General features: G+C 42.0%; 1 protein-coding gene across 6 annotated transcripts in view; it reads right to left on the minus strand.

Moving 5' to 3' along the window:
• DEPDC5 (DEP domain containing 5, GATOR1 subcomplex subunit) overlaps positions 1-27,229 on the minus strand; it is a 93,178-nt gene that overhangs the window by 60,336 nt on the left and 5,613 nt on the right. For 5 of the 6 annotated variants that reach the window (XM_079941889.1, XM_079941891.1, XM_079941888.1 and 2 more), the window contains 17 exons: positions 26,397-26,482; positions 25,642-25,725; positions 24,030-24,079; positions 20,671-20,740; positions 16,699-16,777; positions 15,764-15,825; positions 13,103-13,172; positions 12,674-12,746; positions 8,605-8,708; positions 7,875-7,949; positions 6,243-6,377; positions 5,389-5,450; positions 5,174-5,247; positions 4,322-4,391; positions 4,091-4,127; positions 3,100-3,220; positions 394-614 (listed from right to left, as the gene is read on the minus strand). In XM_079941889.1, the coding sequence (XP_079798015.1) occupies positions 394-614; positions 3,100-3,220; positions 4,091-4,127; positions 4,322-4,391; positions 5,174-5,247; positions 5,389-5,450; positions 6,243-6,377; positions 7,875-7,949; positions 8,605-8,708; positions 12,674-12,746; positions 13,103-13,172; positions 15,764-15,825; positions 16,699-16,777; positions 20,671-20,740; positions 24,030-24,079; positions 25,642-25,725; positions 26,397-26,482 (1,473 nt within the window). The remainder of the gene's footprint in view (positions 1-393; positions 615-3,099; positions 3,221-4,090; positions 4,128-4,321; positions 4,392-5,173; positions 5,248-5,388; positions 5,451-6,242; positions 6,378-7,874; positions 7,950-8,604; positions 8,709-12,673; positions 12,747-13,102; positions 13,173-15,763; positions 15,826-16,698; positions 16,778-20,670; positions 20,741-24,029; positions 24,080-25,641; positions 25,726-26,396; positions 26,483-27,229) is intronic. The other variant, XM_079941892.1, reaches the window with a different exon arrangement.

The following is a 27,229-nucleotide window of genomic DNA, read 5'->3' on the forward strand; positions in this document are numbered from 1 at the left end:
GTAAGATAAGATATAGGAAAAGCAGCACCTGTGCTCCCTGGGCCATGCCAAGTTAACAGGTCACTTGAAGTGGAATAGAGGAAAGAGGCTGTTTTAAGTGTGGCTCGAATGGAAATGCTAAGGAAATAAGTAAACACTTTAACCTTAGGCCTAAGAAAAGCTCTACCTTAACATATGGAAAGGTAGACATTTATAGGGAAGAGAGAAGAAAGGGCAAAGATGAAAATAGTATAACACACACACACACACAAACAGCTAAGGCCATTCGTACTCACTGCACCTGCATGGAAATAATTAACACATGGGACTTACAGCCCACACCTATCCATAGTCCCGCCCATCCCCGCTACAGGAAGGCGGCTATCCCCACCCTGCCCAGCCCTGCCCTCTGACCTCGAGTGCTGGTGTAGCCCAAGGAGCTGCTGACTTCATACTGGTGCAGGTGGGGGTGAGGGATCATCAGGATGTTGGCGCTCCTGCCCAGGGAACTGTCGTCAGAAGCCTGGCTCCTCACCTCCTCTGTGGGCAGCGGCTGGCCAGGCAGGGAAGGGCTGGATGAGACATCACAGGAGCTGGCGCTCTTCCGACTGTGACTCTCCCGCTCTCGCACGGACCTGGTGGGTAGAGACCAAGTCACACCAAGCGGCGGGTGCTGTCCGACCTAGAGTTACAACTCCCAAATGGATCCCCAGCCTGGGCTACATGGGAGGCCAATAACGAAAACCCCCAATGGGATCTCCGAGGAGGTAATGTAGGAGGGACTCTGCCCTGAGCAGCTGGAGACGTCGTGGAAGAAACAGGGGAGATGACTGACAGTCATCCAATGGCCGGAGTCCCAGGATCAGAGTTGTAAAGAAGCAATTGCTCAGCCTGACCCCACCTCATCCCACCATCAAGCTCGTGTCACTGAGAATGGGGTTGTGAACCGATGTCACCCAAGAGGAAACACACAGCACAGCCTGAGATGTCTTCCGGCATCAAAAATTGAATCTAAATCTAACCAAGCCTCTAGAGATAATTGCCAGTTTACAGCAGATTCAGAGACAACAGGAAAAGTTAAATGTCATATGGAAATAAACAAAGGAAGAAAGCAAGACACTCTGCAGTCACAGAAAATGACATAAGAGAAAATGCAACATGTGCATCTTCTTCAGATCCCAACTCAAACTAAGTAACTGTAAAAATCACAGTTTTGAGACCATTGGGAAATCTACAGAGGGACTGGCTATCAGGGATATTACGGAATTAGTGTGAATTTTGTTACCAGTGACAAGGGTACTATGATCAGATTTTTTTTGTTTTATTTCTTATTTGTTAGAGAGACACATGCTGAAATACTTACAGGTTTAAAAAAAAAGAAAAGGGGGCTTCCCTGGTGGCGCAGTGGTTGAGAGTCCGCCTGCCGATGCAAGGGACACGGGTTCGTGCCCCGGTCCGGGAAGATCCCACATGCTGCGGAGCGGCTGGGCCCGTGAGCCATGGCCGCTGAGCCCGCGCATCTGGAGCCTGTGCTCCGCAACGGGAGAGGCCACAACAGTGAGAGGCCCGTGTACCGCAAAAAAAAGAAAAGGATACCTGATATCTGTTTTAGAATACTCAAGCGAAATTTCAAATGTGGGAGAAGTGATAAAACAAGATTGACAACACACTGATAACTGTTCATTTCACTGGTCTGTTTGAACGTTTCCTTAATAAAAATTTTAAAAAACGTATGCCCTTATTAAAACATGAAACTCCCTGAGGGGAAAACCTCTGGAAACAGCAGGAAGAAGGATCAGCAGGAGAGGAGCCCAATGGGGTACAAAATTTCAGAATGGAAGAGTCAGCAACCGCCGATAGGGCCACCGCTCTGGCATCAGAGCTGTTCTCTTTCCACCTGGAAGGATTTTAAGGGAGAGCTTAAATGGAACATGAAAATAGATCCCATGGGCTGACTACACTTTTCATTATTTCAACAGTAAATATTTAAGCGCCAGCATATGCTCAGCCCAGCGTGGGGATACAGCACAGATTAGGGCACAGTCTGTGCCCTCAAGGAACACAGCCTGAGTCTCTGAGACACCAGGTCTTGCCGTCTTTGATCAGAAGAAAGAAAACCAAGGATCTTGGACCATGAAAGGGTTCTTAGACACTCAGAAGAAAAGCACCGCCGAGGCCCTAGGCAGCATCTATGTGCAGGGGAGCTGCTGTTAACAGCACTCACTGTGAGCTCTAAGCATTCTCGGGACCAGACATCAGGATGGGATGAGGGGAAAGGACAGAAGAAGAGCACGTGGCCACTCTAAGCCCATTTGTCACAATGTGAAGAGACGGAATATTCCTCCAATCAGTGATTCTTCCAATCAAAGCACACTTTCCATGTCTAAGAAATGTGGAAAATGGACTCGCGGTACTTGGTCAACTAGGGAAAAAAATAAGCTAGAGCTCTGTTTCACATTTCATTAAAAAAAAAAAATTCTATATAAAGAACTAAGTATAAAAACCAAGACCGAAAAAGTATTGGAAGAAAATACAAAAGACACGTTTCTAACCTTGGAGTGGGGATGGCTTTCTTACACAAGACCCAGAAATGAGTATGTTGGTAAATCTGACTATATCACAATGAAAAACTACTACATGACCAAAATACCATGGAGCAAATTTTAAAAACAGGAATAAAGAAAGAAAAGTCTCTCGCCCTCTGGGAATAATAAACCTAAAAGAAACTCTGGGCCTTGGGATCGATCGGTTGATCAATCTATCTATTTACCTATCTATCTATTATTTATTAGTGGCTGCCTATCTATCTATCTATCTATCTATCATTAGTGACCTCCCAGTGAAATGAAAATTCCAGAATTCACGAATTGCTTCTCTTGGCTAGAAAAAGCAGAATGCTCTCCTTATGAGGGGACAATACTTCATAGCAAACATAGCTAACAAAATGGCTGGGCCAGAGAACCAGAAAACAGACTCCCTAATGATCCACATACTATGGCTTCCACTTGGCTAATTTTAATTTAAGATGTTTTCAAGGTTGCTCTCATGCAGGTCCCTACTGGGCCTCAGGTTTTCCTAATCAGCTTCTACATCCACCCCAAAGTGCATCTGGCAGAAAACCTGCAGGTGGCGAGGCGCTGAGCCCGGGATGGGCCTGGCAGCCTGAAGACTTGCGCGTCATAAGCATCGTAATCCACTTGGATGGGAAGGGTGTTCTCAGATTCTTTGGGAGTCCCCAGAGCTGAAACACACAAATAATACAAACTGTCCTCAAAACACATTTCAACAAGAGGCCTTCGGATGGTCTTCATGAAAATCTGCAAGATATAGGTCATCATCACCATCTCCCCCTGAAAAAAATGGGATAATAACCCATTCGTCAGGTTACTAAGATTAAATGATTTATATGTCAAAGCGATATAGAGATTACTATTTACTAGCATTAAGTAAAGGCAAGATGATGGCAGCATTTCCTTCTGTGATCCCACTTTAAAAATATCATCTTGGGCTTCCCTGGTGGCGCAGTGGTTAAGAACCCACCTGCCAATGCAGGGGACACGGGTTTGAGCCCTGGTCCGGGAAGATCCCACATGCCACGGAGCAACGAAGCCCGTGCGCCACAACTACTGAGCCTGCGCTCTACAGCCTGTGAGCCACAACTGCTGAAGCCTGCACACCTTGAGCCCGTGCTCCGCAACAAGAGAAACCACCGCGTTAAGAAGCTCGCGCACCACAACAGAGTAGCCCCCGCTCACTGCAACTAGAGAAAGCCCGCGAACAGCAACAAAGACCCAACGCAGCCAAAAATAAATTAATTAATTTAAAAAAAATAAAAATATCATCTTAATGTGTATATTTAGTCCTTTAAAACTTTCCACCCGATCCCTACAATTGACCTATGGAAAAGAAAAATAAGGTTTTGTTATCACCCATTTTGCAGCTGACAGGACAAAAATATACAGGATCACTAAGGGACCTTCCAAAGATCACACAAGGGGAACTCTGGTCTCCCAAACTTGGCTGTGAATTTTTTAGGCAACCTCACAAAATCTTGTTGCCATGGGTTAGGTGACTCTTTCTAAAAGTGATGAAAGGAGAAAAAAATACTCACACGTATCACGGCCATTTTTTGCTTTCTCAGAGGCAGGCTGCAAAATTAAATAGAGTTTATCACTCCTGGGATTTGCTTTGTTGTTTATTTATTTAATGCAGAAAACTATAAAGTACTAAGACAAATTTCTCAAATGCTATTCATGACCACTGGAGGATAGGAGGTTTCTTAGGCCCAAAATAACAACATCAGTGACAGTCCCTAAAGGCTCTGCTGGTGGGTGAAACCTACCTTCTTTCCGGCCAGTTTTATTCGTGGGGTGAAACTATTACAAAAGAGCTGGCTTTTGGATGTGTAGAAACTGCAAAAGAAACAGACAGGGTCATTCATCTAAACCCCTTTCTTTCTTTTTTTTTTTAATTAATTTTTTTTTTTGGTCATGCCACACGGCATGCGGGATCTTAGTTCCCCGACCAGGGATCGAACCTGTGTCCCCTGCAGCGGAAGCGTGCAGTCTTAACCACTGGACCGCTGAGGAAGTCCCTAAACCCCTTTCATTTTAAACCTCAAGACACAGCTGGAATCCCAGCCATGGATCAGCCCTCCCAGGAACACCTTTGTCTCAGGCCTCACTGATCTTCCCAATTCTTTCTTTTGTAATTACTACAAAACATTAATTATGTTTTAAAATATTGTTCTATTCCTTTTTTTCCTATAAATTGTCTCATGTGTGCTAGTCCTGATTCCTAACTGGATTAGAACCTCCTCCTTGAGCTGAAATTAGCAGGAACACTGAGGCCTGGTCTCATGCGAAGAGGAGGCATGGGGATTTTTCTACAAATGGAGAGGCCCAGGCCCTGTGCTGGTCCACTATGGTCTGCGTGAGTTGGGAACAGGGGGAATTGGGAATAGTTGTGGAAATAAGTCCTTCAAACTTGTTTTTATGTTTTTCGCCATAGACTGTTCTTATGTCACAGCCATGGCTTTGCATATAGAGATGCTTTAAACAAATGTTAGAACTTTGGTTTCCACATTCTCGTCACAAAAGATTTTGTAGTAAGAACTTAACAGGTTTGAACAAAAAAATGGCAAGGAAGCTAATGGAATCCCTGATCCTCTACGGCGAATCCAGATCTCACCCACCTGTGGTTTATCCAGTGAGGGATATTGTAGTCGTCACCCAGGCGAGAGTCGCGAGGGCCGCTCCGATTGTGCAGCTGAAAGGGAACAAGGCAGGGCCCAGGTCAGCTGGAAAGCAGGTAGGGCCCGGAACTGTTCCAGCTTCTCTGATTCTAACTATTCTCAAGATCACCCTGCACTGGAACCTGGCTTTTAGTGAGCACTGCAAAATCAATCACCTTGAACAACGGGACAGCATGCAGTGGCTGCTCCCCCATGCACACCAAGTCCACACCGATTCCTAAAAAAGGAAAGACAGAAAGAGTTGGTGGGGCGGGGGGGCAGGCAGTGTAGAGATACGTATCCCAATCTATTAGCCGTGTGATTTAAGTGGGTCAGGGTACAAGGCACAGCTGACTTATTCTCCTCACCAGCTCTGCCCACGTGGTTAAGAAGTAAATAGGTGCATTTTGTCTGTGTCCTCTTTACCAAGTCCCACCGCATCTGCCACTAATCAGTGCTTGACAGCTTTTGACGGCCTTGCAGATCGTGATTTGTCAAACAGACCGCCAGGCCTCCATGACTACAGTTTCAAGGCCCGAAAGGAAAGGGAACCTTGTCATCTCAGTAAAAAGCAAAATAATCCACATCATTCAACAGAGTTTCTTTACTGGCCACCGGGATTTACGTTCCCAACTCCATCTTGTTGTTAGAACACAAATCAAATAGGGGGAGGGGGTGCAAGTCGGAGACGCACGGCACATCACAGAGGGAGGACTGGATGATCCTGTGGCGCTTCCCAGGATGGGCTGATGGACGCTGGATCCCGGAAACAATCCCCCAAAGGGGTTCTCCAGCGTCAAGTATGTTTGGGAAAGTCAGAGTGCCAGTTATGTCCTCTAGAGATAAACAAGATACACTAACATATTCAAACTGGCAATTAGGAACTGTGCCAAACTGTGCATGACCCAGCATGTCCCAAGCCGACTGACCATGGAACTCTTTTTTGTCACCTGACATTACTCATGTCCCCAGATCCCGATGGGTAAGGGTAAATCAGGCTATAAACACAGCAGCGCCCTGGAAGCATTACCGTTATCTATCATCCGCTGCTTGGTCAGGATCATGAGTAGCCGGTCCACTTCGAACACACCCACCCCGGGCGTGATCACCACAGACATCTGCCCAGTTCGGTCAAAGTTGCGGTTGATGTAGTGCTTGTCAAACACTTGAAACAAAGTAAAAAGTCCTCCTGTGAAGATGCTACAGCTTATCAGAAACCAGCCAGTGGCAAGCGTCTCCATGCTCTCGGACCATTTCGTCCATGTTTCTGTTAGAGCAGTTGTCACCTCCCGGCCTGAATTCACTTCTGTCCTTCCCCTTCTACAGTAAGAACTGCTTGAATACAGGTCTATGTCCCTGTTGCCTTTGTTAATACCCTTCTTCAAGGCTGAATACTTGCCTTGTGTAGCCTTAAATATCCAAATTTCATGTCGCTAATTTAAACCATCCATAAATGGATCTGTATTGAAACTGAGAAGAATCAAATATTGATTTAAGACAATATTTGAGAGAGTTGACCAGAATCTTGTGATGACTTTTTAAATTTGGCAAGTTAATTCTTACTTCTTGTTTTTTTTTTTGGCCGTGCCATGCCACGCAGTTTGTAGAATCTCAGTTCCCTGACCAGGGATTGAACTTGTGCCCTCAGCAATGAAAGCAGAGAGTCCTAACCACTGGACCGCCAGGGAATTCCCTAATTCTTATTCCTGAGCTGTGCGGTTTTTACTATGGAAATTTAGTGCCATTCAAATGTGACAAAAAGGCTTACTAATAAAAGACCCCATGCTCTAGAATCCCTAGCACCTGAGTACAGACACAGGGGCAGGCGATACACACAGTAAAGTGACCACACACCATCTCTTCTGTCAGTTGCCAGTGATGGACAGACACCTAACCAGAGCTGGGAATGTGGAATTCTAACCAGAGAGCAGAGACAGGGTCACTGGGAGCTGAACTCGTGTCTAGGAATTCCTGCTGCTGCGGTTCCCAGAGCCACCCTCATTCCCACCTTCCTCAACAAGGTGTTCAAGCCTTTTCTGGCTGCCCCAAGAGCCCCTGTATCCTTAGAGTAAACTTCCTTTTTTGTTTGAATTCAGTAGGTTTCTGTTATCTGCAAACAAAGTATCTCAGCTAACACATAAATGCAGGGAGAAACGTTTGGAAGAAATCACATCACGCTGTTAACAATGGTCCCTCTTGGAAGGGTCTGACAGTGGAGGGAAGGGGGAGATTTTCATTGTACTTGATATACTTCTCTAGTATTTGAATTCTAGGAACAATGGGCTCCTTCTGTAATTTAAAAAAAAAAAAAAGTAAATTAAAAAAAATTACCTGGAAGCAACTGAAGGATGGAGTGGAAAATAATAAGAACGCAGTTTTTAGGAAAACAAAGGGCCCAAGGAGGACTTTCTCCAGCTCTTTACTCTTGGATCACCATGAGAAGCAGATGAGAAGAGGAAGTTGATTCCCAACAGAAAACCCAAGAGCTACATGGTGGCCATTAAAACCATCCAAACAGAAGTTACTGCTTTCAGTTAATCTGGGGGGTAGGTAGGTGGGGGCATCACCAGCTAGGTCTAGGTCTCTGCACATTAGTAAAAAGAAGGTCACAGCCATGTGGTCAGCAAGACATCCGCTCACTGTGGCTGGCGCCCTTACTCACCATTGAATGACAGATTGATGGCCTCTAGGTAGTTTCCTTGTGCTGAGGTAGAATTGTCTCCTTGAGGAAAGCCCTCTGAAGCAAAAGACACAAGAGAAGGAACAACATCTCATGAAAGATGGACTCGTAAGAAGCAAGTGGGGGGATTTCTCTGGTGGCGCAGTGGTTAAGAATCTGCCTGCCGGTGCAGGGGAAACAGGTTCGATCCCTGGACCAGGAAGATCCCACATGCCGCAGATCAACTAAGCCCGTGCGCCACATTACTGAGCCTGCACTCTAGAGCCCACGAGTCACAACTATTGAGCCCATGCGCCACAACTTCTGAAGCTCACGCACCTAGAGCCCGTGCTCCACAACAAGAGAAGCCTCCGCCATGAGAAGCCCGCACACCACAACGAAGAGTAGCCCCTGCTCGCCTCAACTAGAGAAAGCCCAAGCACAGCAACGAAGACCCAACGCAGCCAAAAATAAAATAAATAAATTTATATATAAAAAAAAAAGAAACAAGTGGAAGGTGCCTTGATCCACAGGCCCCTCCCCCTGCAGAAGGGACGTGACTGAACTTACTGCACATGCAATGACCAGCGGGACCCAACCAGACATAGAAACCCGGCCAGAAGCAGAAGCCATACTCAACACTGGAAGGGAAGCAAGCAGGAACCTCTTGGTCCCCCAGCCTCCATCTGACACCTCCTCCCCTGCCGCACCTTCCAGCACATAAATGCAGTACCTGCCTGTTCCAGTCGCACCAGCACTGGATACTGGATGAAGAGCTTTTTAATGGTCACGAGGAGGGAGGTCCACTCTTCTCTCCTCTCATTCTGCACCACCACCCTGAAAGGAGCACGATCACAAAATAGGTATCGAGCAGTGATGACACACAGGACATAGGGTCCCTTACTGGGTTCAAGGAAAGGAGAAGAGGGGATGCCTGGAGCTGGGGTCATTTATCATATAGCAATATGTAGTAAAGTCGAATGCCTTTAACAAACGTTAACAAAGAAATGTAATTGCATCAAGAGAGTGAAAATTAAAAATTGAAAACAAAAAATATAAAAACATTTCAAAATTGCCTAGAGATTATATAAATGCCCAGTGCTGTGCAGGCAAATGAACATTCTTACAGACTGAATTACAATTAGATAGCATATACGAAAAGCCTTAAATGAAAACATCCATATATGTGTTTTTACACAGACAGCCAATAAACATATCTAGGTCAGGGAACTAGATCAGTGGAAAAGGATGGGTGGGAATCTGCTTACTGTATACCTCTGAACCTTTAAAATTTTGAACCATGTGAATGTATTCCAAAAAATAAGTAAAATTTAAATTGAAGAAGAGAAAGATACAGTTCCATTTAATGTTAGGAATTTATCCTAAAGAAACACACAGGATCCAGAATAGCCAACACAGTACTGAAGAAGAACAAAGTTGGAGGACGGACACTATCCAACTTCAAGACTTATATGAAGTTACAGTAATCAAGACAATGTGATATTGTGAATGAACAAATAGATCAATGGAACAGAATGGAGCCAGAAATAGACCCACACAAATATAGTCAACTGATCTTTGCCAAATGAGAAAGACAATACAATGGAGCAAAGATAGTCTTTTCAACTGGTGCTGGAACAACTGGCCGTCCACTTAAAAAAAAAAAAAAAGGAAGGAAGGAAGGAACAAGGAAGGCAGGAAGGAAGAAAGAAAAAAAGAAAGGGGAAGAAAGAAAAAAATCTACTTGCAGTCTACCGATCAACAGCATTGGGATCATCAAACTCTCAGGATCCATCCCAGAACTTACTGAATCAGAACCTACATTTTAACAAATTCCCAGGGATTCATTTGTACACAGCGGTTTTAGAAGCACTAGTACAGTGGACCACAAACACTAAAAAGGTGCTTTATAAATAACTCTACTGAGCTGATATTTAACATACTCTCTACAAAAAAAAAAAAAAATCTAGACACAGACCTTACAGCCTGCATAAAAATTAACTCAAAATGGATCACAAACCTAAATACAAAACATAAAACTGTAAGACTCTGGAAGATAACACAGGAGAAAACCTAGATGACCCTGGGTATGGTGATGACTTTTTAGATTCAATACCAAACGCACAATCCATGAAAGAAAAATTGATAAGCTGCACTTCATTAAAATTAAGAAATTTCTGCTCTGCAAAAGACAGTGTCAAGAGAATGAGAAGACAAGCCACAGACTGGGAGAAAAGACTTGCAAAAGACACATCTGAATAAATGACTATCATCCAAAATATACAATGGACCCTTAAAACTTTACAATAAGAAAACAAACAATACAATTAAAAAGTGGGCAACAGGGCTTCCCTGGTGGCGCAGTGGTTGAGAGTCCGCCTGCCGATGCAGGGGACACGGGTTCGTGCCCCGGAGCGGCTGGGCCTGTGAGCCATGGCCACTGAGCCTGTGCGTCCAGAGCCCACGCTCCACAACAGGAGAGGCCACAACAGTGAGAGGCCCGTGTACCGCAAAAAAAAAAAAAAAAAAAAAAAAAAAAAAGTGGGCAACAGACCTGAACAGACACCTCTCCAAAGAAGATAGACGGATGGCAAATAAGCAGATGAAATGATGCTCCACCTCATACGCCATCAGGGAAATACAAATTAAAACAACGAGACAACACTATATACCTATTAGAAAGGCCAAAATCCAGAACACTGACAACACCAAATGCTGACAAGGATGTGGAGCAACAGGAACTTTCATCTGTTGCTGGTGGGAATGCAAACTGGTGCAGCCATTTTGGAAGACAGTTTGGTGGTTTCTTACAGAATTCTTATCATATAATCCAGCAATTGTGCTCCTTGTTATTTATGCAAATGAGGTGAAAACTTATGTCTACACAAAAACGTGCACATGGATGTTTACAGAAGTCTTATTTATAACTGCCAAAATTTGGAAGCAACCAAGACTCCTTCAAGGGGTGGATAGTACAGCCAGACAAAGGTCCATTATTGAACGCTAAAGAGAAATGAGCTATCGAGCCATGAAAAGACATGAAGGAACCTTAAATGCATACTACTAAGTGAAAGAAGCCAATAGGAAAAAATTACATATTATATGATTCCAACCATATGACACTCTGGAAAAGGCAAAATTATGGAGACTGTAAAAAGATCAATAGTTCCAGGGGTTGCGGGTGGAGGAAGGAATGAGTAAGTGGAGAACAGAGGATTTTTAGGGCAGTGGAAATACCCTGTAAGATACTATAACGATGGAGACCTGTCATTATTCATTTGTCCAAACACAGTGAATATACACCACCAAGAAGCCCATTTTTTCATCTTGTTTGTTTTGGGTCTTACCCCTGGTCTGACTTTGCAATCCAAAGGGAAGTACTTTTAACACTATGATATGTGTTTCTCCAGACCCTTTTCAGTTTAGCCTGTTTTAAAATTGGACGTTCCTCTTTTTAAATTTTTGTTTTTAATAAAATCAAATATACTTTGGTAGAGAAAATAGCACTGTGAGCCTGCATGTACCTACCACTCATATCCAACAATTATCAAAGAGGATTACATCATTTTTAATGGGATGGCTGTATAATATTTTGTCAGTCTGAAATTCTACCATAATTTAATTCTTTATTGTTTGATATTTAATTTTTTTCTAATTTTTAAAATTATATGTCACTGTGAGAGACAGATACACAGTTATGCATCCCTGAGTGTTTCCTGCTTTTTTTTTTTAATTCAGACTTTTTTTAGAGCAGTTTTAATTTCACAGCAAAATTGAGAGGAAGGTACAGAGATTTCCCATATACTCCCTCCCTTAACACATGTTTCATGCCCCCCTCACCCAATTATCCACATTCCTCACCAGAGTGGTACATTTGTTGAAATTAATAAACCTACAGTGACACACCATAATCACTGAAAGTCCATGGTTGCCCTTATTCTTTAGGAACAAAATGTTTTAATATCTATAGTTTGCTCTTAAGTAAAATATAGCCAAAAACCAAATGAAGCGGGGCTTCCCTGGTGGCGCAGTGGTTAAGAATCCGCCTGCCAATGCAGGGGACACGGGCTCGAGCCCTGGTCTGGGAAGATCCCACATGCCACAGAGCATCTAAGCCCGTGTGCCACAACTACTGAGCCTGCACTCTAGAGCCTGCGAGCCACAACTACTGAGCCTGCGTGCTGCAACTACTGAAGCCAGCGCTCCTAGAGCCTGTGCTCCACAACAAGAGGAGCCACCGCAATGAGAAGTCCGCGCACTGCAACGAATAGCCTCCGCTCTCTGCAACTAGAGAGAGCCCGCGCATAGCAACGAAGACCCAATGTAGCCAAAAATAAATAAATAATTTTTTTAAAAAAATGAAACAAATATGCCATGATAATAACTGTTTAATCCAGGAATTGGGTATATGGGTTCATTATATTAATTCATTATTCTTTTCTGTGAGTTTGAAACTTTTCACAATAAAAAGTTTGGAAAGTCTAATTGCAATGTGGTATCCTGCATTGGATCCTGGAACAAAAAAGGTACATAAGCGGAAAAACTGATGAATCTGAGAAAAGTCTGATATTTAGTTCATAGCAATGTACCAGTCCTCATCTCGTAGTTTTGATAGATGTACCTTGGTTAGGAAATATTCACAGAGGAAACTGGGTGAAGGGTATATGGGAACTCTCTGTACTATCTTTGCTACTTCTCTGTAAACCTAAAATTATTCCAAAGTAAAAAGGTTAATTTTTTTTTTCTAAGTTAGGGAAGAAACAACCAAGGGAAAACAAAAGGCAAAAGCAACCCAAACATACTTATAGAAGTCTTCATAGAATCGCCCCTTGTGATCCTGCCTAATTGAGGCTCGGTTTATTTCAGGAAATTCATCTGAAATAGAGAAAACAACATATACAGATCAGATTAAAAAGAGAAAGAGAAATTCAGTTTCTCCGCTTCCCCCTTCTGGGTTGAAGAGTCGCATCACACACACACACACACACACACACACACACACACACACACACACACAATTATGTATCTGTTAAGTTGGTTTTAAGATGAATCACAGCCCACAGACTCCTTGAATCTGCTAATGGACTGTGTCATTTTCCACTCTACCTTACCCTCTAACAGAAAAGATGGGACAGATGGAGCAGTGCCAAAGGAAAGAAAATGATAAGGAATGAATTGGGATGGGCGTGTGGAAAGCTTAACAAAAAAATAAGTGTAGGAGACTTACGCACCAAGAGATTTTGCATCATAGAAAGTCCTAGAAAATAGGACCACTGTCACTTCATGACTACAGTTCTTCTCCTAGGGATGAGTAGAGAAAAAGAGGACTCAAGTTTATTCCATTTACTTCAATTCTGGGAGGCTGGGGGCTCAGGCATTGGGTAGCATCATGTAATTGTAGACTGCGTAATGCAGTAGACACAGCTCTGCCAGAGTCAGAAGGCTGGGACTGACTCCTGCCTCTGAAACTACCACTACATGACCTTGGGCAAGTTATCTAAAGTCCTAGGAATGTGGAAGGTGTTTTGAAAACTGCAAATCACGGGACTTCCCTGGCGGTCCAGTGGTTAAGACTCCATGCTTCCACTGCTGGGGGCGTGGGTTCCATCCCTGGTCAGGGAACTAAGATCCTGAATGTCGCACAGCAGGGCCATTAAAACAAACAAAACCCTGCAAATCACCAATAAGTTGGGGGTGCTGTCTCCCAGCTCTTGATTTGGCATAAAATAGATCAGCCCATTGTCAGAGGATCATGGTATTTGTACCTGCTTCATGGTGTTTTTTAATTTCTTCAGGACTGTGGTTTAGGGAAGAATGGAACCCATGGTGGTGGATGTAAGCACCAGACACTCCCACCTACTGCCAGGGCCATAGGACGAGGACTGGGTGCTGCTCAAGATGCACAGGTTGAAACCAAGGTAATTACCTTTGGACTGCGATGGGGACGAGTGAGAATACACATTTCCATGCAGTCTGGAGTTCAACATTCTACAAGTAGGGTGTTTACAGACGGCATAAAATTTGGCTTGCACCAGTGAGCCAGAAAGCTCAGTTTCAGTTCCTCCTGGGTCTTTGAAGACAACAGCCTATACTGACCAACCCCATCTCGAACTGAACTTACTAACCACACAATTCAGCATTCACCGTATAAAACAACATAATGAACATAACATGTCACCTTATATTCTTCCACCGATATCTCTCAAGTAGACAGAAATTCCTAAATACAAGCCACAGTACCAAGAGCAGACCTTCACTAGCCACCAACTAATTTATTGGACGCCTAGTGCTCCAAACACAGCTCCAAACTCATCTGATTTTGGTGTAAGTTTTACACAGGAAAAGTGCCTGACAGTGGGCTGGTGTGGGCATGAGAGCCTCTCAACTCATGTTTAATGGAGGAGGTAACATACAACAGTGGTGACGTGACTCAGGATTACAGAAACAAACAGGACGGCCCAGGAGTTACGACCTCAGGTGAGCACTGGATGAATGGATGGAACTGGATTAGAATCCTCGCTCTGCTTTTTCGGGCTATCGATCACAGGCAAGTTACCTAACCTCTTTCAGCTGTACTTTCCCTACCTGTGTAAGAGTGACAAGAGGATGAAGTGAGATAAGGAGGGTAAAACACTTCCCACAATACCTGGTATGTGCTCTTATATTTAGGTCTCTGATTCACTTTGAGTTAATTTTTGTATATCATGTGAGGTAAGACTCAAAATTCATTCTTTGGCATATGGATATTCAATTGTCTTGAATCCATTTGTGGAAGAAGCTATTATTTCCCTCATTGAGTGGACTGCACATTCTCATCTAAAATCAACTGACCATAGATGTATGGGTTGATTTTTGTACTCTCAATTCTATTCCATTGATTTACATAGATACCTTTATGCCAGTACCACACTGTTTTGACTACTTTGGCTTTGTAATAAGCTTTGAAATTAGAAAGTGAGAGTCCTCCAACTTTCTTCTTCTTTTTCAAGATTGTTTTGGCTCTTTAGGATCCCTTGCAATTCCACATAAATTTTAGAATATTTTAACAATATTAAGTCTTCTAATCCATGAACACGAGTTATTTTTCATTTATTTAGGTCTTCATTCATTTCTTTCAGCTATGTTTTATAGATTTTAGTGCATAAACCTTGCCCTTCCTTGGGTAAATTATTCCAAAGTATTTTATTCTCTCTGATGTTCTTGTAAATGGAATTGTTTTTAATTTAATTCCCTTTAAAATTTTTTATTCCTTGTTTTAATTTCCTGATCAGATTGTTCACTGCTGATGAAACACAAATGATCTTATGTGTTGATTTTGTATCCTGCAACTCTGCTGAATTTATTAGCTCTAATAGTTTTTGTTTTTGTTTTTTTATGGATATTTGGGGTTTTCTACATACAGGATATCATCTGTGAAGAAAGATAGTTTTGCTTTTGCTCTTCCAATCAATATGGATGTTATTTCTTTTCTCTTTTCTTTCTTCCTTTCCTCCTTTCCTTCTTTCCTCTTTCCCTCCTTCCTCCCTCCCTCCCTCCCTTCCTTCCTTTCTTTCTTTTTTCTTCCTTTTTTCTTTCCTACTTGCTTTGGCTAGAATTTTCAGTAAAAGGATGAATACCAGTGGTGAAAGCAAACATCCTTATCTTGTTCCTGATATTCTTAAGGTGGAACATTTTCGGTCTTTCACCATTGAGTATGATGTTAGCTGTGTGTTCTTCATAAATATACTTGACCATGTTGAGGTGATGAAGGTAATTTAAATCTAGAGTCTTATCAATTTAGACTTTAGCTAAGGTACCTCAATTAAATTCAGCTTAATAGAAAGAGTAAGTTTTTAAAATCTGAATTGAATAATGTTTACGCAATGAGATTTAGTGCATGAGAAGAAACGTACCTTCCATTTGGTAAAGAGATCAGCAAGGAAACCATTCACAGCTTTCTCAAAATACAGATCCCCTGAAAAGAAACAATAGAAAGAAGGTGGGAATTATCTTTATTTCTTGCTTACATTTTCTTCTCTCAGTAAATTAACAGGAATAGGACTAGTCAAAGAGAAGGTGGTACTGCTACATCCTAAAAGCATTTTCAACCTAGACTTTCTATGGAGCCAAATTTAATATTTACCTCACTCAGTAAGAGGTCATAGCTTCAAGGTAAAATACAAGATTGAAAAGCTTTGATGATTGAAAAAGACAGTGTATCTTCAAAATGAGAGAACCGTCTAACTTTTAAATATAATTATTCTCACAGTGACGCTTCCAGTTTGTTTGAAGGTGATCTGGTAGCCCCTGGGCCTTCACTAAATTACCATTTGCAGTTTCTGCTGTTCTTGAGTATCCAAGATGCCCTACGTCAAAATTTAATTTGTAATTTTGCTAAACACAAATTAGAACTGCATGCACCATGAGGCTGGTGTGTCGGGCACAGTGTCCACACCTCATAGCAGCTTTACTGTACTCCACTTATTGTGTAGTAATTCTAATAAAATGAGACAAACTTGGTGATTTCTGTGAGTGATAGGACATAAGATGAAAGATATCAAAGAAGTGCTGGTTCCTGGCCATAGAGTCACTCCCTCTATGACTTTTGATCTATGCTTATAGAATAATTGAAGATCTGAGAATTCAGATTTTTCATTAATGCTTTACTACATTTCATGCAATTCACTAGATATATAAAATATTTATCTATTTTAGCATTTGAGGATTTGTTAAGATCTCAGGACATATCTTCAGAGAATGCTAAGAGATTGCTGTAAATGATACCAACTTGGGGGAAACCAGAAACTTCTCCCCATTAGCAGTTATGACCCGCACTTAGGAACAGTACCATAAATATCAAAATCCCACATTTCACAGCTCATCTGAATAAATATGTAAACCATAGCTGACGTAGAACGGAATACCACCTGAAAGAAACAAAGACATAATTGCATTAAAAAGCAATGATGGATAGAATTTCAGTTCTGCAAAATGAAAAAGTTCTGCAGATCTGTTTCACAATGATGTAAATATACTTAAAACTGCTGAACTGTATATTTAAAAATGGATAAGATGCTATATTTTAGGACTTCCCTGGCAGTCCAGTGGTTAGGACAAGGTGCTTTCACTGCTGGGGCCCGGGTTCAATCCCTGGTCAGGGAACTAAGATGCTGTAAGCTGCGTAGCACAGCCCAGGAAAAAAAAAAAAAAAGCTAAATTGTACATGTTTTTTACAAAAAAAAAAAAAAAAAGCAATGCTGGAAGATTTCTCTTAATTGTGAGACATGGAACTTCTAAAAGCAAGCTCCATCCCTGGCATCACAGGCCATGAGGGGAAGATTCTGTCCCTACCCTCTAGGAGCTCACGGCAGAAGATAAAGACATGCAAAACATTGCAACTATATACAAACATTCCTTGAAGCTTCCCACAAGAAACGTTGGAGAAGGGGCAGTGAATCTACTGGGAAAGTCGATGAGACCTCATTACAGAAGGAGAACTTGGGCTAAGATGCACCAGTTGATGAGTTGTTGATCTAATAACTAATCCACATCATACCCCTCTCCATACCCAGAATGCCTCCAGGAAAAGCCCTAGTGGTTTCCCTGGCCTGTGTGCTTTACCACAAAGCCCTTTCTTTACCCAGCCCTTCCCTCCTCCAGCAGACTTTAAAGAGCTTTGGTGGGAAAGCAAAATGTATAAAATGTGTAAGTTGCAGGCATCAATACTCCCTTTCCTTTTACATTTGCTCCTTCGAATCTTTTGTGTGCCAGGTAATTGAACTGATTATAAAGATTATCTCAAGTAAAAGAGCCTTGGGACATTAAGTGCCAGGAGGTATGCCAGACAACTTTGGGATATAAAGGTAAAAGACACAGTCCTTGCCCTCAAAGCGCTTGCAGTCTGGTGGCAAGGCAGGTAAGAAACGCATTCACCGGAGTGTGACAAGTGCTGATATAGATATATGTCCCAGGTGCCACGGGGGCACTTCCAGCCTGGTGCATCCAGGGAGGCTTTCCAGGAGCAGGGAAGCCTGAGACTAGTGCTGAGGGATGGATGAGAGGCTTGGGAAAGGGGGAAGGCGAGGAGCAAGCACCGCAGGCGGGAGAGAGCAGCACGCAAAAAGACACGGAGGCAAGAGAGCACGCTGCCATGTTGGAGGGATGGTGAGCGGTTCCCGTGGCTGGATGGGATGGGGGGCTACATGGGAGAAGTGACAGATTAGCTCCAGACTCAACTGCCTCCCCTGATTTTTCCACTCGGCTGTCCAGACATCTCACAAACTGAAGTTCCCCTGAACGACTCCTCCCTGGCCTTCTCCATATGATAAATGGCACCGCCATCTCTCCACCAGCTGCTCAATTATTCCTTTCTTCACTCTTCACACCCAACACATTAGCAAGTTCTATGGACTCGACCCCAGAATGTTTCACCAATCTGCCCATCTCTCCCCTGCTCCAGTGCCCAGCCTAGCCCACGCCACCACCTTCTAACTTCCTAACTCATCTCTCTGCTTCCACTCTTGCCCCGACAATCAACTCTCTGCTCCAGAGCCAGAGGGGCTGCAGCGGGTACTGTGGACGCCTAGCCAACATCCTTCCTTTCTAAGTCAGAGGAAGCTGATTCTATTCTGGGAGGCAAGGGACCCGCCAAGAGACCAGACCTCCAGGCATGCTGAGCAGTTCCACATGACTCAACCCTGGTCAGTAAGGTATAAATGGAAGTGTGTCCTGAAAGGAAGCTGACTCGGCTGGAGCGTGCCCCGTTGTTGTCTTTCTTCCCTTCTTCCCTCCTCTGCCTGGCATATGGATGTGGTCACAGCAGCTCCAGCCAGACCACGGAAGCCCAATCCTGATAGGCGGAAAAGGAAGGCAGAAGGGGCCTTAGACCACCAGTAACTGTGACGCTCTCACACCAGCCATAATTTGCCTACCCATGGACTTCTTTTATATGAGAGAATAAAGCTGACCTTTAAGTATCAATTTGCCACCGTAACTCTGGGAGTTTATTTTTTTTATACAGTATTATTTTTTTAAATAAATTTATTTATTTTTGGCTGCATTGGGTCTTCGTTGCTGCATGCGGGCTTCCTCTAGTTGTGGCGAGTGAGGGCTACTCTTCGTTGCGGTGCTCGGGCTTCTCATTGCGGTGGCTTTTCTTGTTGCAGAGCGCGGGCTTAGTAGTTGTGGCTTGCGGGCTCCAGAGTGCAGGCTCAGTACTTGTGGTACACGGGCTTAGTTGCTTCGCAGCATGTGGGATCTTCCCGGACCAGGGCTCAAACCCGTGTCCCCTGCATTGGCAGGATTCTTTAACCACTGCGCCACCAGGGAAGCCCACTTTGGGAGTTTTGTTCAACAAAATCCAACTGAATGAATAAGTGATCTCTTAAAAGCGTAATTCAGGTATCATTCCCCCACTTAAAATCCTTCAATGGGGAATTCCCTGGCGGTCCAGTGGCTAGGACTTGGCGCTCTCACCGCCATGGCCCCGGGGTTCAATCCCTGGTCAGGGGACTAAGATCCCACAAGCCGCTCAGTGGGTAAGCATGTGCCAACTTATCATGGTCTTTATAAGCCATACTTAAGAGTCAATTCCCAGAAAACTGGGGGAAAGATCACTGTAAAATACCAATGTATGCCCAGTAGAGTGGCAAAAACTTTCAAAATCTAAGACCTGGTGTTGTAAAAAGTGAAAAACAAGATTTTATATATGGCTACTAGGAGTTTAAAATGGTCCAAAGAGTTTGAAAAATAATTTGGCATTACCTTACAGAGTAGAACCTATGACCCAACAAATATACTCCTAATCAATGATGAAAAATATAGTGAGTACAAACGAGATAGCTAAAGTGGGGGGGGGGGGAAGAGAATACATTTTAATCCACTTTAATAAAACTTAAACGTGAGCAAAACAAATAATATACTGTGTAGGGTAAAATACATATGTATTATCACTATGTAAACAAGGGAATTACAAAAATAAAATTCAGATAGTGGTTACCTCTAAAAATGGCCCCAAGTTCTCAACTATTTTGCTTGCCCAGGGGACATCTGGTAATGTCTGGCGACATTTCTGGTGGTTATGACTTGCAGGGGGTGGGGATGGGCGCTACTAGCACTTAGTGAGTAGAAGCCAGGGATGCTGAACACCCCACAATGCACAGGACAGTTCCGCACAATGTTACTGCCCTTGGGGCCCAGGTGACCCTTTGCTCTGGAGGGCTGTCCTTTACACTGTAGTGCGTTCAGCAGCATCCTCCACATAACCCCAGTTGTGACGACCAAAGATGTCTCCAGACTTTGTCAAAAGACCCCTGGGGAGGCAGGATCACCCCTGGGTTGAGAACCAAAGGGAGGCTGGGGGATAGGAACACGGAAGAGAAGACAGGTGCTTTCACCAGCGTGGGTAACATTCACAGCTGTTCAGTTTGGATTTTTCCAACTGGAACAGAGTCACAGGAGGAGATTCCTTGGCAAAGGTCTTTCTTCGTGTTTACCAACACAATCTTTTACTGAATTTAACTTTCGCTATGTATTAGTGGGCACAGAAACCTGCAAGCTAGATGTTCCATCTCTACATCTGATATTAAACGGAAGAAAATGAAGATCAACCCCAAACTGGAGAGATCCAACTATAAAACACTAGAATTTCAGGAGTCCCCAACTATATTACAATATTATCCAGCTGAGCAGATAGTAGCTGGTCACCAGCTTGATCATGAGATCAAGTTTTTGCTGGTTTCTGTTTTGTTTTTTGATTTCACAACTTATAGACATAATACCACGGGGAAACAAACCGAAAAAAGCACTTTATCACCCTTACCCTGGTATCTTCGCTTATATAACCACACATGACCTTCTCATTCTTGACCCACAACTCCCCGGCCTGCGCCCTGAAAGGAGAGGCACACGCGTTATTACGAGTCCTACATAAACCGAGAAGAAACAGGGGTGCCTTTGGGGTGTCTCTCTCTACTCTATCATTTACACCCAAATGACCTGGCCAGTTACAGATTTCCAGAGGGCCATGAACAGATTACACAACATAAAGAATTCTCAGAGTACGCTGAATCTGTACAACAGGAGCTCTTAATTTGGGGGTCTGCAGACAACATGTGGGTCTAAGGAAGGGCTTCGGGGAACCCACGAACCTTCTGAAATGATGCAAACTTGCCTGAGCACAGAATTGTACCTTCTGGCAAACCTCAAAAGGGCACACGTCACAAAAACAGTTAAGAGGCACTGATGAACAAATTTGCTAACCCCAGCTTTGAGTCAATGAGTTTCAAAAAAAACAAGATCCACTGCAGTATCAAATTAGAAGATAAGAAAGAAGTCAGGGGGCACAAAGGGACAGGGTCCCTATTCAATGAAGGCCATTTTGCTGAAAAATTTTTATGTCAATATTCAGTAATGTAATATTATGTCTTTTCCCCCTGCTTCTTTATTCTGTTTTTCATATTGTCTACAATGAGCAAGCACTGTATGTAAAAATACTTAGCATAGGCCTGACACATAGCATGTGCTGAACAAGTGGTACTTGACAGTATTAATTCTATAATCAGGACAGGTGTGTTGAGACTTGACACCATAGAATCAGAGCTCAAGTCAGAGAAGATCCCAGAAGATCCTCTGCAGTGGAGCAGATCTAGCAGGAAAACACCCAAACTGGATGTTCCAATGGGCTTTAAGTATGACTCTCAAACAGATCTGTCTGCCCCAGGACAGCTGGGAAGTCAGGGCCAGAAATTATTCAGTGTTGCTCCCTCTGGCGTGTGAGTTAGAAAAAAACAACAAAAAAAAATTTTTTTAAGTTAAAAAAAGTAGGCAGCTAGTCAGTAATCTCCAAAATTATATCTGGGAAAATGGTATCTCTTCACAATAAGATCAAATAGACTAGGTTTCTAAGTTCAATTTTTAAAAGATATTTATTTTTTTACTGAAGTATAGTTGCTGTACAATACTATATGTTACAGGTATATAGTATACTGATTCACAATTTTTAAAGGTTATACTCCATTTATAGTTATTATAAAATATTGGCTATATTCCCCCCGTTGTATGATATATCCTTGTAGCTTATTTTACACCTAATAGTTTGTACCTCCCACTCCCCCCCAGCCTATAATGCCCTTCCCCACTTCCCTCTCCTCACTGGTAACCACTAGTTTGTTCTCTATACCTGTGAGTCTGCTTCCTTTTTGTTATATTCACTAGTTTGTTGTATTTTTTAGATTCCTCATATAAGTGATATCACACAGTATTTGTCTTTCTCTGTCTGACTTATTTCATCTAAGTTCAATATTTTAAAAAAGCAGAGTGCTGTTAGGAGATAGATTTTAGTGCAATATTTTTCTTTAAAATTTTTCTTCAATTTTTTAAAATACTGATTTTGAAGTTTTTTTGTTTTTTTTTTAAAGAATACATTGTGAATTTACTGAGAGCAAAACAAAATGTTTACCTTTAAGGAAAAATAACATTTCAAAGGTAGGGTCTCAAGGTAATAAAACTACGTCCTTAACTGTTGACTAAATTACCAGATTAAAAGGCTAAATTACAGGGAAATTCTCTAATAATTTATTATGATTTGATTTTATTTTCTCATATGAGGCCCAGAACACTTTTTTTTTTTTTGGAAAAGAAAGTGACTTTTGATTCAATGTAGAAAGACTATAAATTTTTTGGAAAAATGATAGAAGATTTTGTGGTTTACATTTAACCATGAATGAGCAAAATATTAGGACAGATCTTGAAAAGTCTAAAACTGACATTATGTCAGGGTGTATGAAGGCACTTACATGGAGAAACAAGGAATTTAATTATGAAAGGGATTCTGAGAGGGTTTCTAAACCAGGACTCATCAAACTGTAGCCTGCAGACCAAATCCAGCCCATCTCCTGTTTTCGTATGGCCCACAGCTAAGAGTAGATTTTACATTTTTAAATGTTAAAAAAAAAAAAAAAATTGCAACAGAGACCTGAGACTCACGTGGCCCAAAGTCTAAAATATTTACTATCTGGTCCTTTACAGAAAAAGATCCTAAACCTACCACTTCATTTTGCAGAGGAACAGATGCAGAGACTCCCTGAGCTGTACAGCATCACCCTGCTAACCACTGGTGCTGCAGGATGGAATACAGGTTTCCTGACTCCTGGCCCACCACCTGGGAGAGACCAGCTTGTATTTGATGGCATAAATAGGTTGCATTTCTTGTTCTGCTTGAGACTTCATCACTTCTTGAACTGTGCTTTAGTTGCTAAAATTTTTTCAAAGAATTTTTGACCTTATAACAACTTCTAAAACATCCCCTTTCGGAAAGAAAAAAATGAATCTTTTATCCTTTCTTTCTTTCAGGATCAGTAATTCAGACTAACCAAATAGCCCTCATTGCTGGTGAAAGGTCTTTACAAAAGGATTCTGGACAATAAAGGTAGGAGGAATGGCTGAATTAGAAAATCAACATCTTGCAATAATCATCAACAGATGAAACCATTCTGTGAAAACCTGATGGGGAATTTCGTAACAGGGGACCAGGCTGCATCACCAGAATCCAGTGGTCAATCTCACATTAAAAGTGAGTCAACCAGATGTAAATATGCTTGAGTATATACAGTAAATTTCAAGAAAGACACAGTTTCCTCTAGGGAAAAGGACATATTTCTAACACACTTTTTTGGTGCTGTTAAGCCTTCACTATGTGGATATTTTGATTTTTGAATTTAGAGGGGGTTTCAAAAAGTCCCCTTTTCTCTCTTCTTCACAAACTGAAATACAGAAATCATTTTAATAAATCAAGAGCAGTGTGATATCTCTAAAAAGGCAGCAAGTCAGGAACTATTGTGCTAGTCATTTTATGTCTCCAAACCTGTTTCTTAAACTGTAAAACAAGAAAGTTTGATGAAATATGTTCATCTAAGGCTTTTTCCAGTTCTAAACTTGTGAGTCTATCCCTCCTTTGTTCAGAATACAAGGCGGCTTCAGCAACATCCACCCATCTTAAAACTACTATAGTGCATTTCAGGGTCTTTTGGATTGTTTTAGCTACCACAATCTAACGTTTTAAGCTATTGTGTATTTTATTATAAGGATGTCCTCATGCCTCAAAGGTTGTATGTAGCAGTTACTGCACTACATGCTATTCCCAGTTACAAGCTAATAAATCAAGAGTGACATAGTATCTACCTGATGCCAGCAAATTCCACCTTCTGAGTGATATAGGCACATGTGCTGACCTAAGGGAAAAGAGAGAGAGAGAGATTCAACAATACATCAAGGCCATGAAAGGTCACAAAGAACACCTCCTGGCTTTCGAATCTCTTCTATTAACCCAAAGTTCAATTAACATGGGAGTAACAGATTTATCCCATAGGAAAACGTGTTGGGGCAGGTATAACAGTAGGTTCTCACGGGTTTGGCAAGTATAGACAATAGTAAAGACCAAGTGGATAATAAGTGGCCAGCTTCAGTAATATACTTATGTTCACACACACTTGCATACATATGTACATTTACATATGGAACATTTATTTCTCAGTTTAGAAAATGGAACCTTCTCCCACCAAATAAAACATGAGCAAAGATATCTCTTTCTGAAAATATACACTGTATGGACATTCTACCTATGATTTGTTGTTTCATAATAGCCAAAAAGTCCAAAAGGAGAATTTTCAGCAGCAGCTCACAATTCTGATGAACTGATCATGTTCAGCGGAAAATGTCCATTAAAAATAAATAAACAAGGGCTTCCCTGGTGGCGCAGTGGTTGAGAGTCCGCCTGCCGATGCAGGGGACACGGGTTTGTGCCCCGGTCCGGGAAGATCCCACATGCGCGGAGTGGCTAGGCCCGTGAGCCATGGCCGCTGAAGCCTGTGCTCCACAACGGGAGAGGCCACAACAGTGAGAGGCCCGCGTACCGCAAATAAATAAATAAATAAATAAATACACAAGGAAAATGGAAGGAGGGTAAAGCAAAAAAGCAGTCTAACCTGGAAGGAACAAGATCTGGGTTCCAGGGACTTCCCTGGTGGCGCAGTGGTTAAGAATCCGCCTGCCAATGCAGGGGACACGGATTCGAGCCCTGGTACGGGAAGAGCCTGTGCACCACAACTACTGAACCTGCGCTCTAGAGCCCGCAAGCCACAACTACTGAGCCTGTGTGCCACAACTACTGAAGCCCACACGCTTCGAGCCCATGCTCCACAACAAAAGAAGCCACCGCAATGAGAAGCCCGCGCACCGCAATGAAAAGTAGCCCCTGCTTGCCGCGACTAGAGAAAGCCCGCGTGCAGCAACGAAGACCCAATGCAGCCAAAGATAAATAAACAAAATAAATAAATTAATTTTTAAAAATGTTAAAAAAAATTAAAAAGATCTGGGTTCCAGCCCAGAGTCAATTGCTTACTAGCTTTCTCATCTTAACTCCTCAATCTCAGTTTTCACATCTATAAATTCAGGATAATAAATGCCTGTCCACAAGAGGAGATGCGAGGAGCAAAAGAGATCAAGTGAAAACCTGAAAACCAAAGTTCAAATGTAAAATAATATTACACTCTCCCCATTCAAACCAAAAATGCAGAGTTAAAACTCTCTGATAACAAACAAGCAAAACAAAGCTTATAAAAACCATGAAAAGAGAATGGGAGGAGACATACAACATGTTTACAGTAATTGTCTGTGATGCTGGAATCAGAAAGGATTTTATACTCTTCTCCATACCAGATCTACATCTCCCTGGTGACATGGATTATTAACATAATGGAAAAAGTAACACACTTTTTAAAAAATAATATCTTACCAAACTTTTCTTCAGTCGCCACATATCCCCACGGCCAATATATTGATCCTTAAAGGTTAATTCCACTAGGTCAAGGGTCACATCCTAAAAGGGATAATCAAATATATGTCTCTGCTTTTCTCTGCCATACTTTATAGTCTAAGATAACACTCACTCACCATGGAGAAACCTTTTGACAAAAGGACAACTACTGGAAGACCATTCAGTAGTAGAACCCTGACAAACAGAATTTTACCCTGCCCAAGAAGGCTTTGGAGGACAGGTAAGTCTCCAACAGATACTATAGCTGCTGTATCATGTGTGGTTAAGTGCAAAGGGCACCAGAGTAGTGATTCTGTGTTTTAGTCTTGATTCTGGCACACAAACACGACATTGAACTGTGGGCTTTATTTCCCTAGATAATGTCAACAATATCTTTTGGACAATGATTTTTACCTCTTAATTTTATAGCATCATTTCTCAAAGAAAAAAAAGAACACATAAAGAAATGTTAGTATTTTTATAGAAAATTTTACATTTAGCTTCACAAACACACATATACATACAGAATCTTTTTAGGACAAGATTATTAGAAAGGGGTGAGGATTTTAAATGCAACCTACATTCTACCTATAATCTAAATGACCTATGTATGACCACATATTTAATAGCCTAACATTATACTTAAGTAACTCATTATTTCCTTAGAGACCTAATCTTGAGGAAGGGTGTTAATCATTCCTCAAAAGATATTCAAATCCAGAACAAAGACACACCTTAGGGTCTACGACATTCACATACACATCTTGATAAGGTCTTAGCCGAAACACTTGAGTCACCGTCTGGTCCACACTGATAGTTTCTGAAACGGGAGAAGGAACCTGGATCAGGTAAATATATTTGAATCCATAACTACTCAGACATTCAACAAACAACATCCTTTGCCAAGGGCAAGACATGTTGTCAGCCTTCAACAGCTTAAAACTTAGAGAGTTCTCTGCTTTTCAGGTGAAATAAGACCTGAACCCAAGCAATTAAAAAATGAGAGAGACAAACAAATAATACAAAGAGACAGAGATAGAGACAGACAGAGAGAGAGAAAGGAAAGAAATTAAGAAGCAACATAAGAAAGTTCGAAGGGTTGTGAAAATTCAGAAGAGGAAATCATTCTTTTGGAATGAAAGTAGCAGGGGTAGTTAAGGAAGAAATAAACTTTTCAATGAGCCCTTAAGTCTGGTAAGTAGGAAACTTAACAGGTGGCAGGAGATGAGGTAAGAGTAAGAAGGACACTCAGGGTCTAGATTTTACTGACTGTTTTCCCAACAAGTTAAAAAATAACAAAAGAAGTGGTTGACACCAAAATCCTTTAGAGCAAATTAAAAGTTTTTCCTTTTCTTTTAAGTGTCAGTTAAGGAAATACTTTATTAGCTATCAATAAACATTTTAGTTCCTTGATCAGTACGGTATAGTCATTAGAGGAAAAAAGAAAGGATTTGGATCCAGAATGAATAAGTAGAATCACTGCTCTGGCTCCTTCACTTACTGACTCCAGGCAAGCCCACTCATACCGGTAAGACAAAGCTTCCTCACTCTCTCAAGAGTTGGTGGG

Source organism: Stenella coeruleoalba (genome assembly GCF_951394435.1).
Source record: "Stenella coeruleoalba genome assembly, chromosome: 14".
In the NCBI taxonomy this organism is placed as follows: Eukaryota; Metazoa; Chordata; class Mammalia; order Artiodactyla; family Delphinidae; genus Stenella; species Stenella coeruleoalba.